The sequence below is a fragment of the Porites lutea genome, chromosome 11 (genome assembly GCF_958299795.1).
Source record: "Porites lutea chromosome 11, jaPorLute2.1, whole genome shotgun sequence".
In the NCBI taxonomy this organism is placed as follows: domain Eukaryota; kingdom Metazoa; phylum Cnidaria; class Anthozoa; order Scleractinia; family Poritidae; genus Porites; species Porites lutea.
In genome coordinates this window covers 10,646,211-10,662,975 of record NC_133211.1, presented here as the reverse complement: position 1 = coordinate 10,662,975, position 16,765 = coordinate 10,646,211, and the positions used below count along the sequence as shown (strand labels likewise).

The window sequence follows — 16,765 nt, the reverse complement described above, 5'->3', positions numbered from 1 at the left end:
GCCGTCATTATGTTGTAGTTTTGGGGTCAAATCCTGACTCGTCCCCAGAGGTCTCTCAGTCTCCTATTAATATTAACGAGAGAAGTGCGGGGGATAATGGGAAGGAGCAAAGACTTCCTTTACTCCTCCACCTTCCCATCGTCCCCTTCGCACCAGTGCCGTAATAGTCTCCTGCGACCACTCCTTGACTGAGTCAGTGGTCAAATCAAGCTGGACCCACACCCAGATTTGTCTCTTCACTGAGGGGCTTAATTCCAATTTTCCAAGGGGCACGGTATTTTTGATGCGGAAATTCCCTCCCCGGGAATTTACCGCTCTGGATCTACTGAGATATTCAGCTCTGCCTTTCAAATCAAACAAAACAGCTTTCTAGTCTTTGGCGATTAGTAATTTTACTATGTAAAGCTTGCTCTTAATCTCACAGTATCATCCTGGACCAGACGAATTAAAACAATAGGTAAAGGCTAGACTGCGTTTACAGGTAACTGAACTAAAAGTGCTAGAACGCCAACTATTTGAAACATTCACTGCAACTAAGGTGCTGTTTACTTATGTCAATTTTTGTAGATAATAATTAGTCAAAAGGTGTCTCCTGATTGCTCTTTATCTAAATAAAAATGTTCCCTTCAGCCGCCCACATGACTAGTCCTTTTAGAACCCCCCTGCCCCCCTCATGCATGCCGCCAGGCTTATCATAAAGAAAGAATACAATGATTTTTTTCTCTTTAGACATCCTACAATAACGTTTTCAATCGAAAACCAATGTATGAGTGCGCAAGAACACCAAATGCTTCGGTCGAAAGACGTTCTTGATGGAATTGTACTTTCGGCGGTATGCAATCTTGAAAAGGTTCAGGCCCCAGTTGTTACAAAAGAGGGATAACGTTATCTACTGGATAAGTCTCTATCTAGTGGATGACACAATTGGTTTTCCTAATACTTATTAGGGATTCGTAACTAAAAAAAATTGACGTTTAAAATGTAAGGCATTGGAGGAAATCCTTTCTCTTGGTCTGGCATCATTTCACAATGAAATCAAATGTTTTTTTGTGAGATTCGGATTTCCCTACTATGAGGAGTAAAGGGCGGCTGGCATTACTTTTATAAACTAAGTACTTCCAAACTAAGAACTGCTAATGTATCTATCCAGAATAACTGCAAACTTATCGTAGGTTTCTAATGACCTACAGAGGAAATAAGAGCGATAGCACGAAAGTTGTAATCAACGTAATAACACACCCTCGCTGTATTTCCCCATCACCCTTCGGGTCGGCAGGTGGGGGGCAGTTAACCTCCTCTTCATATTCATTCCACCCGGGTGTGGCGATGTTAATAAGTACACCGTTGGGATCGTCCACCGCACAGCGCCTGTTGCCTCCCACCCAGCCTAGTGGGCGTGTCCAGGTTAGATGGCGATCTTGCAGGAACTGGCACCACCTAGAAAGGAACAGAGATTGATAAAAGAAGGTTTTTGTTTTCATTGATTATGATTACCTGATATTGATGTACAACGAATCTCTCCTGCTAAGCCAACGAGCACCCAAAATACGGTAAGATTACTACCAGTAATTGGGCGTTAAGGGTAAAAATGTTGTAAAACCCAACCCAAAATGATTAGCTTAGTTATATACCGTTAGCGACGAAGTACCAAAGAACCAATCGGACGCAAGTGCAATGCGTGATAAAACAGTGCAGGCAGTAAATGTTCCTCCCTATTAACAAGCTGCAGAGCAGGCGTTTTTTTAACGAAATCGTGACCTAAAGGTACATTGATCGTGGACGCCATCATAAAAGCAACTGGAAAACTAAGGTAGGAGGGGCGGGGAAGGACGAGGGCACTGCATAATACGCCTGCTTTGAAGGCTGATCTATTAATGAATGAAAAAAAATTAATATTCCTCATATGTTGGTGTGAATGGAATCCAAAGAAAAATCCTAGACTGAAATCCGTGAGTAAAATCCCCTAATGAGAGTGAGAACCCCTGGTAAACAGAGTGAAAACTTCCGAAGTACACGACATATGATCTAATCCGAGAGAAATCTAAAAAGCCTCGCACAACTTGTCTTACACTGAGTTAAAAAGCATTTTTCTAGATGTCCATTATCGAGATGAGTGTCAATCAAAACTATACTCCTGGAAATCCTATACAAAACACGTGCTTGACTGACTAGTCTAATCCAAGAGCTCGCGTGCAGTGAGATCTTAATTCTAACATCATATATTGCACAAGCGTAAAACTAATGTCTTTATAGACAAGCGTACCTGTCGACCTCAAGTGAAGTATTAAAGTTGAAGGTGTAAGACAGGCCGCGTCCGTCAAACTCTTCCAGCAAATGAGGAATGAAGGAGGCTGGGTTGTAGGTCATGTTTCGTGGATGGAATGGCCGAAACTCCACAGTGCCATTTGCAGCGATCAGCGTTATCACCCATCCAATCCAGTCCACTCCTCTTTCCACGGTCATGTTCAAGTTATTGCTGTACCAATTTTGTATCTCTAGCAAGTCATGGGAGGTGTAATAAAATACCATACTGCTGACACCTGTTATTAACAAAGAAAAGACTGAAGTAAACGGTCTGCCTTGCCAAGCTTTGTCATTAGCCAATCAGAGTTAGAGGCTATCATGACGTGCCCTCATGCGTTCTGGTTAATTCTGTTTATCTTCCTCCTCTTAAGCAGTCTGTTTTTTTCCGCTAAATAAATCTCTTCGGTTTTGATTAGGAGCCGTAACATGGGCTCCTGCTCAAGTTAAGTTTAACGACACAATCAACTGACAACTGTACAACCCTTATGATATTCCACAGGCTCTACCTTCTGTACTTTTGTATAGGATATCTCAAACTGACAACTATATACAATTTACGATTTAGACTACTGCGCCTCCGTTTCAATTTCGTAAACAAGATACGATTTCATACGAGATGTGCGCTAGTGTTTAAATGCAGAACAGTCATTTCCCCATCAACGCAAGTCTACAAGAAAAACGTGACATAAAACAGAACCTGGGCGGCAGTAAGGCTCTAAAAAGTGATTAAATAAATGATGACGCAAGGATCGGCGCTTTGCAGTGCATCTCTCTTAAGAGCATAGAGGTAAGAGGCGATTATCTTGTAGTCTTCAGTGGATTCTTTTTACCTGTAGGCTCGGCTGGAGTGTGATTCCAATGGGCCAAATTCAACGGTATCCCATTTGGATCTATGACGTAGCAGTGACGTTCAAACCAGGTCTCAGTTTTAATTGGCATTGCCAATGGATAACCTGCCTGTGTAAACGCCGCGCACGCAGCATCCACATCTCCCAGATTGTAAGTAAGGAACATGCCTTTGCCAGCGAAATTTTTGGCCAGCTGCGGTCTAGCGCATGCGTGTTCTGCACCCTCCACGACAAAGTCAAGATAAGCCACACCTGTAATGAAAGAAGACCGGCAAATGAGTGGATCGCACACGATCGATCTGTAGGGCGTGCAGCAAAACCAAAAAACGAAAATTTAACTCTTCATTATCATTATTTAAAATCGACCATTGAAAAAAGGTGTCATCATTAAAATGCTGGTTCTAGGGCCAAAGGTACGTTTTATGTGGTTTTTATAACCATTCTGCTGTGTGTATGCCTTAGTTTCGCTTGATACTGATGGTGAAATTCTGCTTAGAGTAAGTCGGGCCGATCAAACGTGCAAGTATTGAGCAAAATCTTTCTGTTTTTTGAAACACGAATAAGTAGATATTTTCTTAACGAGCTGCAATTATTTAACACGACAATTTCTCATCTGTGTTTCCTCTGTTTGTAATGTTGTGACCTTGGCCTTTATTACAGCCAGTCTGATAAAAACTTTAGCTAAGCACTGCAAGTGGTATTAAAAAGTAGAGATTTTTTCACTACCTGGTCCAGGCGAAAAGGAGATAAATCCTGGGGTTTCCTTCACCACTTGAAATTTCAAGAACTTGGTGTAAAACTGTTTGGTTTCATTCAGCTTGCTAGTGCTCACTGTGATGTCAACATTCACAAGCCCTGAAAAAATAAAAAGCCGTTTCTCGTTTACCTATAAGACAGACACCTTTTAGACCTGCACAAGGCCAACACGTCCGGAAGTTAACTTTTTTTTCTGTAGGAGGGAGAATCTACGATTGTATCTACTCCCCCCTCACCCCTCCACGGATGAGAAGTTAGTCCATTAAAGGGTTTTCCTCAGCAGTACGTTGCCGGTAACCAAGTACCCCTGGGTGAAGAGAGAAAAAATGGAACAAAGTCTCTGATGAAAGACTGAAAGTGACAAACGCGAAGCGAAGACTTAAACCCAGACTACACTGTAAATTAAAAATATCTGTTTCAGCCCCAAAGTGCCAATTCAACCCCTTCTGGAGCTATTTGAGCACAATTTAGGCCAAAACAGCTCAATCACAAGGCTTTTCCAGCCCACGCCGGGGTCCAAATCAGCCCTGGATAATTGGACTTTATTGGCCCTGATTTAAGGGAGCCAAATTAGACACAAAAATAGGACTGTATTTTACTCACCAAAACAACCCCATTTTGAGGGCTAAAACAGATCTTTCTGATTTACAGCGGTACTCCATATCCGGCGCTAAGTGCCTTTAATGTAAGGTTGAATCCGCGAGCAAGTGAGCAAGATGAAACTAATCCTGTGTTCTGATTGGCGGTATTGGCGGATTGGGCCACATATGCATTACTGACCAAGGCTCTCAGGAGGTCAAGATGGCTGGATATAGTTCTTTTTTGAGTGTTCTGGATTGAGAAGAAGTCGAGGTCAATGAAAACGTGAGGTCAATATCCAGCCATCTTGAAGGAACAAGCTTGGTCAATAAGGATTTATTATTATTATGGCAAAAAAGGAAACTTTTTGCGCCCGTTTCAGGATCAGCGGGAGAAATTCCCAGCTTGTTCCACGCTCTAAGTTTAAATGTGTGTCGGCAGAGAAATAACAATCTCTATATATGGCAGCATATCAACTAGAAAACCTCAACCTCGTCCCCAGGGCTTTTCCCTTAAAAACTGGGATGGGCGCCCCACCCATTTTTTAAGGGAAAAGCCCTGGGGACGAGGTTGAGGTTTTCTAGTTGATATGCTGCCATATATAGAGATTGTTATTTCTCTGCCGACACACAGAATTGAAAGAAAAACGGCCTTTAGCTTTGTTTATGTATTTCCTGAATGCTAGAATAGAACGGTTATACTCACTGACATATTACCCCCCTCCCCGTTCCCCGATCATAATGAAATAATATAATCATAACCTTGATATGGGCACTTGTCAGAAGCCAGATGGTGTACTTGGTGATAAAAACTTCTAAAACACGTGGTCCACGTCACCACCTGTCATTCAAACCAACCCAACATGTCCACAATAGCCAAACACACTGTGGTCTAAGTTGATTTCTCGCTCTCTCTCCGCTCGGAATACACTGTAAATAGCGGTGTGGGTTCTTAACTGACTCTTTGTTTTAGATAAATTACGTTTGGCATATAATGACTATAATAAACCCTTAGGTTATCCGTGCAACATGCCGTGGCGTGTATTGCTTCAGGGGCACCCAACGAGAATATAGTTCAAAACTACATAAAAATAGCATTGTTAAACGTATTTTAGTATTTAAACGGTAGATATTAGCATATTTTTATCCCCTAAAAATTTTTCATCTGTTCGGATTTCCTAGCTGAAAGTCTAGTGATCCGAACTGAAATTCTAGGTGATCTTTTTAGGGTAAAAATGGGCAATTATACCAGTTTTTAGATGTTCGAAAATCCTAGGAGAGGCAGGCTAGCAAGAAATTTTACAACAAATGTTCCGAACATTCTAGATCTCAGATTGTCTTCCGAACAGATATTTTTCCGAAAATCGACGTTGGGTACCCCTGTTGCTTATCATTTACCGACTCGAATTTAGCTAGTTGGGTGACTTTACCTTCTTTTAATTATTTATTACTAATTGGACTAAGCATGTTTCTTTTGGGGGTACTACGATTTATACATATTTAACAAATTAAGTCATACAAAAAGACCTAAACTTAGTGTTATTGATGCTTTACGGATGAACAAATGGAACAAGTGCAATTATGAAGTGCCATCGTGACATTTCTGGAAGCGTATTTCAAATAAGCAGAGAAAGCAACTTGAATTACATTTATAGAAGCTCGGTCGACCAAAACTTTCTTCAATCTATACAACATTTGAACCTGATCAAATAAATACTTTTGATTTACAGTTACTGCACAACCTCCAGCAAATCCTGATACATTTCGCTACCCGTTTTTAACATCAATCATTCAAGTCATGAGCCAAACACTGATGAGTATTAACTTATTAACGAATTGAGCCACCAGCAATCTACCCTGCGAGCAGAGTCTCCTTCGATAGGAAGATCGAAGGAGACTCTGCTAGCAGGGTACTAGCAATCAAGTTTCTTTCAGCTCTACATGATGGCGCCTTTAAAAGTCCTGAGGTCTTAATCTCTCCTTGTATTTGGTATCTTCTGGGGGAAATTCTGAGTGTCAAGCGGGAACACGTGGAAGAAATAATAGGCGTCGGGGTGCCGAAAAGTATGAGTAACAGCAAGAAGAGACGGAGTATTCTATCCCCACTGATAACGTAACCGTTTTAGTTGGCTACAAATCATAAATATACCATGCCAGCTAGTCGGTGCTTTAACTATATATCATGTGAACGATCCTCGCCAGTGACTTTCATAATACATCTGAAGTCTTCTGTCGAACTAAACCGTCGTTCAAGATCCCGTGTTAAATCAATGTAAGTCGTGTAAAATAGCCGCACCCTCAAAACCTATATCAGGGAGTCAGCAAAGTCCAGAGTATTGTTGGATAAACATTAATAAAATCAGTTGAATTAAATAAGCCTACCCTCTGTTCTCCCCTGTGTGCTGTTAGGGCCTGTACAAAAGACAATAAACGCTGTAAAAAGAAGCAAAGTGAAAGTTTTCATTGTGCAAGTCAAGCTTAATTCTTTGAGTGCTTGCGACCTAGTTCGACTAGCTCATCAGCGTCTTTTGTTATACTGTTTATGGGAAAGAGTTGTTTTGACTGAAACGGCTCTTAACAATGCTCTCTGAATATCATTAGGAGAATAAATATAGGCCCTTTGCAGCTAGTCATTCACGTGGTGCAAAACCGCCACGCTGGAGAGCAAAAGCCGCACTGAGACAGGAGAAACAAAAGACATACATAATTTGAAATGGTAATTTTCTTTGTTTGTCTTGCCCCACTGCGACTTCTGCTCTCCACAGGGGCGGATCCAGGATTTTTTTTAGGAGGGGGTGCACTCGTCTCTTGCTCTACTTTAACACCAATAAACCACATAGTTTTTCTTTTTTTGCAGAATACCAGTTGTATTAGAAAACCGCAGGTCATCTCAGGGGGGGGGGGGGGGGGTGCGCACCCCCTGCACCCTCCCCCTAGATCCGCCCCTGCTCCAGCACGGCAGTTTTGTACCACGTGAATGGCAAGCTGCAAAGCCAATAAGGGCCTATTGTTTCCCTTGATTCTTGGAAACCAAATCACATTCCTTCTATTTTTGAAGACAGAGCCTGCGTTTTCTTCAGTCAGCGGTTATGTAATAATAATCGGTAGGTACTTCATATATGATTCCTAATAATTTGGCTCTTTTTGTGTCTCTTTGTCCTTTTTTAGACACTCCTTTCACTAATGCATTTAAGGTCATAACGAGCTCTAGTAAGGTGTTTGTGAAACACCTCTATTAAACGACGGCAAAATGCAAAATGTTACAAGGTTTAACACTACCCTAACCCAGGAGCTTCTGCTTGACCATAACACGAAATGACACCCCACCGTTGATTACAATCATTTTTGTATGGCGCAAAGAAAATTCCATTCTTTTCAATGTTACCGACATTGTACCATACTCCTGAATCTTCGATTAATACGACCAACCCCCCTTTCAGAAATTTCGACTAACAACTTCCTCGTGGTGTGGCTTCTTTTTGTCCTTTGCGCTTTGGCGCCAGACTGGGTACTGGAGCGAAGGACCTGGGATGGAGCATCACACGCGGGGACTAAATGGCGTACTTGCATGAAGTACAAACCAACGTCGTGGTACGCTTTCGCGTTGGATTTCTTTAATTTGAGCGTTTTGTTTTTAGACGACCATTACCATACATCAGCTGCAGCTCGTAACAAAACTGTAGAATTTTAGTTTTCCTAATTTTGCACTCGTGCGAGTTCTGGCAAACAAACATCACCAAGGAAAAACATGCGTTCCATTTGATCACTGTCTTTAATACCAATATGGCGGACGAAAGTTGCGACAGGGACGATTTTGCTCAGCAAGAAACATCTTTGGACAGCAACCAGGCTGTCTTTCCAGATGAAGAAATTAAGCAAGAAGTTAAGCAAGAAGTATCAACTCCTATTCCTGGCTTTCCACCGTTGTTTCAGTTCGCGAAGGTGCAAGCAGAAGCCTCTTCATGGACTTCTACTTCGTCGACAACAACAACTGCTACAAGTTGTGGAAGCTATGCAACGTTAGACACAGAGACTAAAGAGCAGCCAACAAGTTCAGAAACAGTTAATGCTGTTGAATCAAGCTCTATGGATGGATTGGGGTTGTCAAGCATTAGTGAAGCTTCTGATGTTGCTGCGAAAATGCAAGAAGAATCGTCTTTGGGCGACGACAAAGTTAACGAGGAGGGTGACAAAGATGATGGTAAAGATGGTGAGGAGGTGGCAAACGACGAACCGGATGAAGAAGAGATTGAATCTGATCCTTATTTTTACATTAAACGGGATGAATTTACTTCAGAGATCTACAAAATTGAACTGCAAAATTTACCAAGGAAGTGTGGCTACAAGGTAAGTCACTGCATATGTACTCGTAGAATGCGTGAAAAGAGGAAAAGGATCAAAATAATCTTTACAAAGGGCCACAAATAACTATTTGAATAAGATACCAAGATGGATGATATTGAAGTCAACCCTTAATAAGAGCATCAAAAGGATTTCATTGGTAAAAAAGGCGCATTGAGATTTTTGAATCCACCATACATGTACAGTGTATGTATAAGTGTGTTATTTAACAATTAATGAATGAGGCTGAGTATCTTATGAAGAATATTATGGAGATCGAGGAGGGTTTTTAACCGAGCGGATAACACCCTCCGAGATCTGCATAATTCTTCATATGATACGAAAGCCGAATTCAATAACTGTTTTATTATTCATTCAAAATTATTCCTAGTTTAAAAGCAAAGCTAAAACATGCTTACCTCCATCAATGTGAAGTTCACCTTCGATAGTGCATGGTTAGGGTTGTTCAGCTCCACAAATATTCTCCAAATAGCAGATGTCACCCTTCGAGTTGTGTTCTTGCTGTTCTTGCCATGTTTTTAGCTATAATTTCGCCTAGTTCTTACTCGTGAAACAAGTGAAATGTCCACCATTTTTTGTTTTCACAACCAAAACAATTATTCAACCTCGTCCCCAGGTCTTCTCGGTTAACAGTGCATTAACCATCAAGAACGCTGCATTTTTGACGTCATTTCCTCGTTCAACACAAAATTCTTCCAAATTTGGTCGTCAGTAACTGGTTATGGTGAATTATGCATCTGCCTTTAGCCAGTCAGAATCGGGCAAATATTTTGAATGAATAATATTATTTTTTTATCTGTCTCTCCTGGCATAAATACTGTAGCTGTTATCTCAGATGGGGTTTTTAATGATTTAGAACACAAATTGTGGCAGGAACTAGCCATAAACCATGTTTTCCACTCCACTGGAAAACAATAAGACATGGCTGCTACTATGTATGTTGCGATACGTGTAAGTCACTGAAAAATGTGAGCTTTATGCGTTATTCAAAGCACATGCAAAACACGGGTGTACAGTTGAAAGTGGTCTACAGGTCTAGTATAGAATGACCGAATTTGGTGACTTGTTTGGCACATACCCATTCAGAAGCTACATTTTGCATTTGTACATGCCTATATGTAAGGATTTTGTATAAGCCCAGATGATCAATCAACATTTTTCTTGTTCTTACTTAGCAATTCAAGAAAATGATTGCCAACCGGCTCAACGTGAGACCAGTGAAGGTGAAATTGCCTCCAGGAGCAACCCATGCTTATGTGACTTTCAGGTACAGTGTACCTTTAATATTAATTTACCATTTAAATGTTTTAGTAGAAACAATACTTTGTGTGCACAGGGCATGAAATTAGCTTTTATTTTGCAGGAGTCAAGTAGTTCCTAAATACATGTGTATTTCAAAGTAATAACCAAATTCAACAAGTTGCAATTATTGTTACCCTTGTAGAGGCAACACTTTCTCAGGTTAAATCAGTATTTTAACCCTTTTCTAGGCCACCATAGGAAGAACCCATGTAAAAAGTTAACCCTGCACTGTACATGTGTAATGGTTTGAATACATGTACTTGTTTTACCTGGGAATGGATTTTATCTAAGACCACTACAGCCACCAGGTTTTTAAATTAATAATAAAATAGATGGTTTTACATGGGGCTTGTTTGATTGACCATATTCCGGAATAAGAATAATGGATTTAACTCTAGAAATCACTTGCTCTGGCATTCATTGCATAGCAGTATCTAGAATTCTGCTCAAAATAAAATTAATATTCTGATCATGATGAATGCAGCATTCTAGTGGGCCATAAAATCACAATATAAGATCGAATGCACCCCTAGACTAGTTCCAGCTCTAGCATCAAGAGTTTTTTTTTATCCAAATGATGCTAGTTTATAAGCCGGCATCTCAAACGTGTTAACCATGAGGGACAATATCACAAAGATTAATGGTAAGTGCTACATGCAATTGACCATCTCCCTTATGGACCACCTTTTAGTGTTGTGACTTTTCTATTACACACTGTTCTCATGATCCAAAAGATACCAAAAAATGTCATGCAGCTTCTAGTGCAACTGTAGCTTGCATGTCAGGCATCTGTTATAATGAAAACAAGCGTTATATGGCTACAATTTTCTGAACTAAAATTTATTATCCTTTACTCCATTCAGGAATGAAGAAGAAAGACGGGTGAGATGCTCTTTGTATTCCTCTGCAGTGTACTTTCTGTACCGGTATTCTACTCACATCACTGTGTAGTAAATTGATTTAATGGAAGACAACTTGAATGTGAGTTCTTTCTTTCAGTTGGCTATCAGATCATTATCAGGACACAAGTGGAAAGGAAAAGTGCTTTCTGCCAAGGTACATGAATAGTATATTATACATACATACATACATACTTTATTGGCTCGTCCCCACGGGGCTTTTCAGAGTCAATTTTACATTACAAAATTATAAACCAAGTACATGACAATAAGAATATAACAATGATAAAAGAAGACAAAGGTCAATAAAATTAATTAAATTAATTAAATAAAGCAGTCATTAAGAAGCTTTTGCCTGAGTAAACACTTGAATTCCGTCACGGATGGGCTAAGTTTGAGCGCAGGCTGCAACTCATTCCAGAGAGAGGTTGCTCTATATTGAAAGGTCCTTTGGCCGCTGGCAGTGCGGAAGAGTGGTATGTTCAAAAGTTGAGAATTTCTCGTATTCCTTGTCGAGACGGCGGATCTTCCAACGAGCTTTGATGTCAAATACTCCGGAGCACAACTCGTCATGCACTTAAAAACCAGAACAGCAAAACGAAAATAAAGTTGTTGCCTGATTGGTAGCCAGCGCAAGTCTTTTAGCAAAGGAGTTATGTGATCGAATTTTTTAGCGCCGCTCAAAATACGACAAGCGAAATTCTGTACTGCTTGGAGCTTGTCCAGATTAGTTTGAGTAGTATTGCTCCAAACAGAAGAGCAATAGAATAATTTACTAAAAACTAAGGCATTTATAATAATAATTAGCGCGTGTTTATTAAAAATATGCTTAATTATCAAGATGTGATAATTATGGTAGCTATTAAGTTATCAAGAAGTGGTCATTATACAAGGCAAACTGAAGTGAAAATTAATTGATTTACTAAGTTTTCTAACCCTAATCACTCAACTTCAGAGTCGTTCGTTGTTTGGTGGCCATTTGGTTTTCTGCAAAGTTCTCTTAGTGCAAAAAATTTTGTTTAATTAGCCACCACTGGAATTGTTCTTTGAGGTTTAGCAGTGTAGCAGTGCATTGGCAACCAGCCAAAATCACCATCCAGTCAAAGTAGAAAGAAAATTTTGAAATTTCAAACCCCTGAAATGCGATTTTCAGTGTTCGGGCACTAAACTGAGGACAAGAGAGGGTGTTTTTCATTCAAGAAAATGTAGCTTTCATTCAACTTTCGATTTATTAGTCACACAATCAATTCCTACCATGAATGAACAAATGATGAAAAGTAAATTACATACATTTGCACATAAACAAATTATGTGTAAACCTATAAGCCAAGGAAACTTGTGAAATATTGACTGAAATATAATGTTCACATGACTATTATAAAAGCATAATGTAAAATCAGTGGGCCTTTATGAAAACACATCATGTTTTTATTCAGATGTTATGATATATTTTTTGTTTACAATGTTATTCAAACTAGTTGCTTCTTCTTTGTAGAAAAAGTAGCTGAAATCTTTGAGTAAATTAGCTGACTCTTTTCATCAGCCATCAGTGCTTATTTAAACTCCTGTGGGATGCTCGCAGACTACCTCCTATGACAGAGGTGCAGCCCCCCCTTCCCCACCCCTCTAAATCCTGCCCAGCTATGCTGACATGTCTTTTGATCAATGCTGCAAAATTACACCCTTGTATAACCCTGTCTGTATCAACTTGCAGCAATTCTTTACTTGAATTGCACTGGTATAAAATATACATGTAATATTTGTTGTCAAACAATATTCCTCCCAAGGTTTTCAGACCGGACAATTTTAATTCACCTGTTCATCTTTTTTTTCTAGACGGCTCAGCCTCTACCTGATCCACTTGCCGTTCAAAGAGCTGAAGGAATGGCAAGAAAAAGGATGATTCAAGGTTAACACAAGAGTTAAGCTTATGTGCTGTAATAATATATCAGCATGCATAAAATAATATTGTTCTTTTTTGTTAAAGATGTCAATTCATTGTTGATCACTTTCTTTGGCTTTTAATTCTCAATAATGTTGATGCTCCTCAAGCATCTACAAATTCCGAAGCAGAGACTAAAAAAATAATATTATAGGGATCCATCTTTTAGTATTGTAACAGCTAAATTCTGGAACATATTATCACTGGACTGGATCTTCAGAAAAGCATTTCAGTAGAATTTTTTTTACAAAAGAAGTCATTGTAATCTTCTTTTTCAAGGTCCCTCCTCTTCCCTTTTGGTAGAGCAAGAGAAGGGGAGATACCCTGGTCTGTTCACGTGTGTCTGATAGTTAATCTAAAACACTACAAATTAAAGGCTTTATGAAGGGAGGGAGTTTTACATGTATTTTCAGGAGAGGGTAAAGTGTCAAAAGCCTCAATGAAAAAACTATTTTTGCACATTTGCGGGTCATTGTATTGTTGGTAATCAATCCCTTAGACTCTGAAAATATCTTAACTACCAACATCACTACCCTCCATTGTCATGGTCAAAAGGAAAGATGCCAGAAACTTTCTGGAGATCAATGGTCTTAGTTGATAGAATCATAATTACATTTATAAGTTGAATGGAAGGGCTGATCAGTATAAAAGATTGTAGGGTTAATTTGCAGGGTTGGAAAAAAATTATTATTCAAGCTCTGCTTTGTTACACTAACAGATGCTGCTCGTTCAAACATTGATGCTAAGAGGATTAAAGTAGATGATAATGATGAGGGTGAAGAACTTGCTATTTCTGTCAGGTAAAATTTACTTCTTCTGATGGATTCTGTTGCTGAAACTGCCATTAAAACTTGTCAGCATGCTGTCAGTGCCAATTTTATACCTGCTTCAAATTTGTGGAAATCTTCAAAGTACTTTGTAAAAAAAAATATGAGCTAAAAGAAAGCAGTGCAATAATGCATGGTTCAATTTGACCTGTTACTCCCACGGCAGACCCCTGGGGATTTGCAATTTTTTCCTTTCTTGGTGGCGTATTCCCCACCACTTGGGACATAAAAAGAGATAATTTCCCGCCTCTGAGCATCTGATAGACCTTGTGTATGTTGCATGTAATTTTTTTTCTTAGGTAAATTTAATTTTTCACTAGGTGCAATTTTTTACCCCAGGTAATATTGTGCCACAATAGCGCCGTTTTTAAAACAAAGAAAAATAAGACGCGTCCTAAATAAGACTCAAACCATCCCGTATAAACAGCACATTTCATTTGAAATTTTAAATGATACCCTCAAATACAGACTTTAATTTATTTTGATAGGTTATTCCTCTCCAACCACTTTCCAACAAATTGCTGCATTTGCCCTTTAAAATACGTAGTCTTGAAGTCCTCAGCCATCGTGCAAACTGCGATTCGCCCCACCCCCTACCTCTGGGACAGGGCCCGTTCACACAGTCCTCCATCCCCTAGGCTGAAGGGCTGGAATTGTCCTGGGAGTTGCTTGAGGTGGGGGTGGGGGGGTGGTGGGACGGGTGGAGGTTGGGGTATTATTGGTAACAGGTAAAATTGATTACTCTATAGGCACTATGAAAGTATTGTTTTTCAAGTGTACCCCTACTGAAGAGGTGATGTCTGTGTAAATGTCAGTTTGGAAAGTCCAAAGTCCATTTTGAATTCTTTCTGTTCCCAGGTTGAACCATGTTGTCACTCCATTGTGGAACCAGCCTTACAGTCAACAAATGGAAGTAAGTAAACTCCAATAAGTTGGGTGTATGTTACACTGTACTGGTGTTTTAAAATGTGTACATAGCAAATGATAAATACATACATGTATCGCAATAAATAAATATTACATATGTGTATTACAGTAGATAAATATTACATACATGTAATTTATTTGTTTATTGTGCCTTAATTAATATTCATTTTTACTTTCAAAAGTTAGTTCGTGATAATCTGATTAAAACTGTGAAAGGTTGAAAATCTGATTAAAGCTGATTATCATCAACAAGTGCAAAACGTTTCCATGTGCATTTCTTGTGCAGACATATTAACTAACTCTGCAGTGTTTTTTTATGATACACATGTACATCAATAGCATCTGAATTCTGTTTCAAAATTAAACATCCATAAATAGTATGTCCTTTAGAAGACAGTCATGTCAATCTGTCTAGAAGGTGGCCATTTCATACCATGAAACAACCCCAGGTATCAGTTTTAGGGGTATGTCACTCTTGAAGAAGTCTCTTGTTAAGGGATAGTTGACTTTAACAGTAAATCTTTGACTATTATTAGTTCTGATGAAAGTTCTAACGTCCATGTAAGAAAGTTTTTTGGCTGACAAAAATGAACTTGCACTGTTTTTGCCTTTTACAAATGTAGATGAAGAAGAAAAATATGGTGGAAATTTTGAAAAAGCTCACTAAGAAGCTAAAAGCCATAATGGTGCTGAAGGTGATTAGATATGATAACGTTATTTCAATTAAGCATTTTAAGTTAAAAATCATTGTAGTTATCAGCTTTATTTGATCGCAAAAGGATACAATTTATATTATGGTTTTTATACAAGGTATGTTTTGATAAGTTGAAGACATCTACACTGACATACATGCACATGTATGTCCGACCAAGTCTTGCTTAAGTACAGTCGAACCTCCACTCACGACCACCTCTCCACAAAGGCTACTTCTTCTGTGGACAGCCTAGACACTGAACATTGAGTCTTGTTTAAGTCTCTCTACAATGGCCACTTTTTTCTGTCCCCAAAGTTGGCTGTTGTGGAGAGGAAAAACTGTACTATTAGGTAGATCTATGTTGCGCTTCAACGTGAAATTCAGGTTAATTAACCAGTTTCAAACTAGTTTGATTCTCAATTTCCTTTGTCTCCTAGCCTCAATTATTTATGATCAAAAATAATTAGGGCTAGTAACCTAAGGAAACTACAGTTAGACTCCAACTGGTTGAAACCTTTTAAACCTGAATTTCATTTTAATGTACGTGTACAACACCTACTCCTTCAAGGGGATAGTCTTTCTTATTAGGTCTGTCCAGTCGCCATGTCTGACAACATGTAGGATTTCATCAAACCGACTGGTAGCTTTAATCAGACTTTGTCAGAGTGAGCTCTGATATAATGAGGAGTGTCTTTCAAGTTGAAAGCAAACATTATAATCTATAAATGGCATGATATTATTAATGTATTAAATAAATGTAATGTTGTAGATCTGTTCATGCTTCAATCCTAAGGTTTTGGCTATTGCAAAAAGGACAACTGTCCACTTCGTATTGGGTGTTTTCTTTGAAATTATCATTCATGCAGTTGTCGACTTTGCTTATCCAATGAAATTGTACTTATCATGTTGTTTTCATTCCTTAGAACAACTGGGTTGAAGAAGAAAGGTAAGTGGGAATCAAAGAACCACTACACTGGAAGCAGATCTTAATTTGAGTAATTTTAAGATTCATTCTTCATTATATTTTTTTGCAGCTGAAAATACTGTAAATGTGATTACATGTATTTTTTTGTTTTTAATTCTCTTCGTAGTGCCAAGAGAGATGGGCTTTGTTGTGAACTGCTTGATTGTGTTGAATCAGTGAGTATTTATGTAAATGATGTTGTGTCTGTTTTGATAATTATAGCTGTAGAAAGGCAAAGGATTGCAAAAACTGCTAGGAGGCCCTGCCAGGGTAAATTCCGACAAGTGACATGGCCCAAAAAGTAGCAACTGCGTGTAAAATGAAATCGCGACAAGAGACAACCTCCCTCGGCCAAATTGCAA

General features: G+C 39.1%; 2 protein-coding genes across 3 annotated transcripts in view; one reads left to right on the top strand and one right to left on the bottom strand.

Annotated features, from left to right (window-relative positions):
* Positions 1–375: 375 nt before the first annotated feature.
* On the bottom strand, positions 376–7,010 carry LOC140952987 (uncharacterized). The gene is made up of 5 exons (XM_073402458.1): positions 6,869–7,010; positions 3,879–4,007; positions 3,135–3,404; positions 2,264–2,540; positions 376–1,437 (listed from the first exon to the last, which is right to left on the bottom strand). The coding sequence occupies exons 1-5, from the start codon at positions 6,948–6,950 to the stop codon at positions 1,185–1,187; spliced, it is 1,011 nt and encodes a 336-aa protein (XP_073258559.1). The 5' UTR covers positions 6,951–7,010; the 3' UTR covers positions 376–1,184.
* A 1,253-nt stretch (positions 7,011–8,263) lies between these two features.
* Positions 8,264–16,765, top strand: part of LOC140952966 (tRNA (uracil-5-)-methyltransferase homolog A-like) — a 21,434-nt gene continuing 12,932 nt past the window's right edge. For both annotated transcript variants that reach the window (XM_073402434.1, XM_073402433.1), the window contains exons 1-10: positions 8,264–8,833; positions 10,024–10,115; positions 11,014–11,032; positions 11,150–11,206; positions 12,886–12,958; positions 13,710–13,791; positions 14,677–14,731; positions 15,369–15,440; positions 16,363–16,385; positions 16,531–16,579. In XM_073402434.1, coding sequence (XP_073258535.1) covers positions 8,270–8,833; positions 10,024–10,115; positions 11,014–11,032; positions 11,150–11,206; positions 12,886–12,958; positions 13,710–13,791; positions 14,677–14,731; positions 15,369–15,440; positions 16,363–16,385; positions 16,531–16,579 — 1,086 coding nt within the window. In that variant the 5' untranslated portion in view covers positions 8,264–8,269. The remainder of the gene's footprint in view (positions 8,834–10,023; positions 10,116–11,013; positions 11,033–11,149; positions 11,207–12,885; positions 12,959–13,709; positions 13,792–14,676; positions 14,732–15,368; positions 15,441–16,362; positions 16,386–16,530; positions 16,580–16,765) is intronic.

What these genes read in the sequence shown, in the direction of transcription:
- LOC140952987 (XM_073402458.1), bottom strand. Translation starts at nt 6,950, where the DNA reads ATGAAAACTTTCACTTTGCTTCTTTTTACAGCGTTTATTGTCTTTTGT. An exon ending in CACACAGGGGAGAACAGAGG is followed by an intron (nt 4,008 to 6,868) that starts GTAGGCTTATTT and finishes TTATTTTTTCAG; the next exon opens with GGCTTGTGAATGTTGACATC. An exon ending in CTCCTTTTCGCCTGGACCAG is followed by an intron (nt 3,405 to 3,878) that starts GTAGTGAAAAAA and finishes CTTTCATTACAG; the next exon opens with GTGTGGCTTATCTTGACTTT.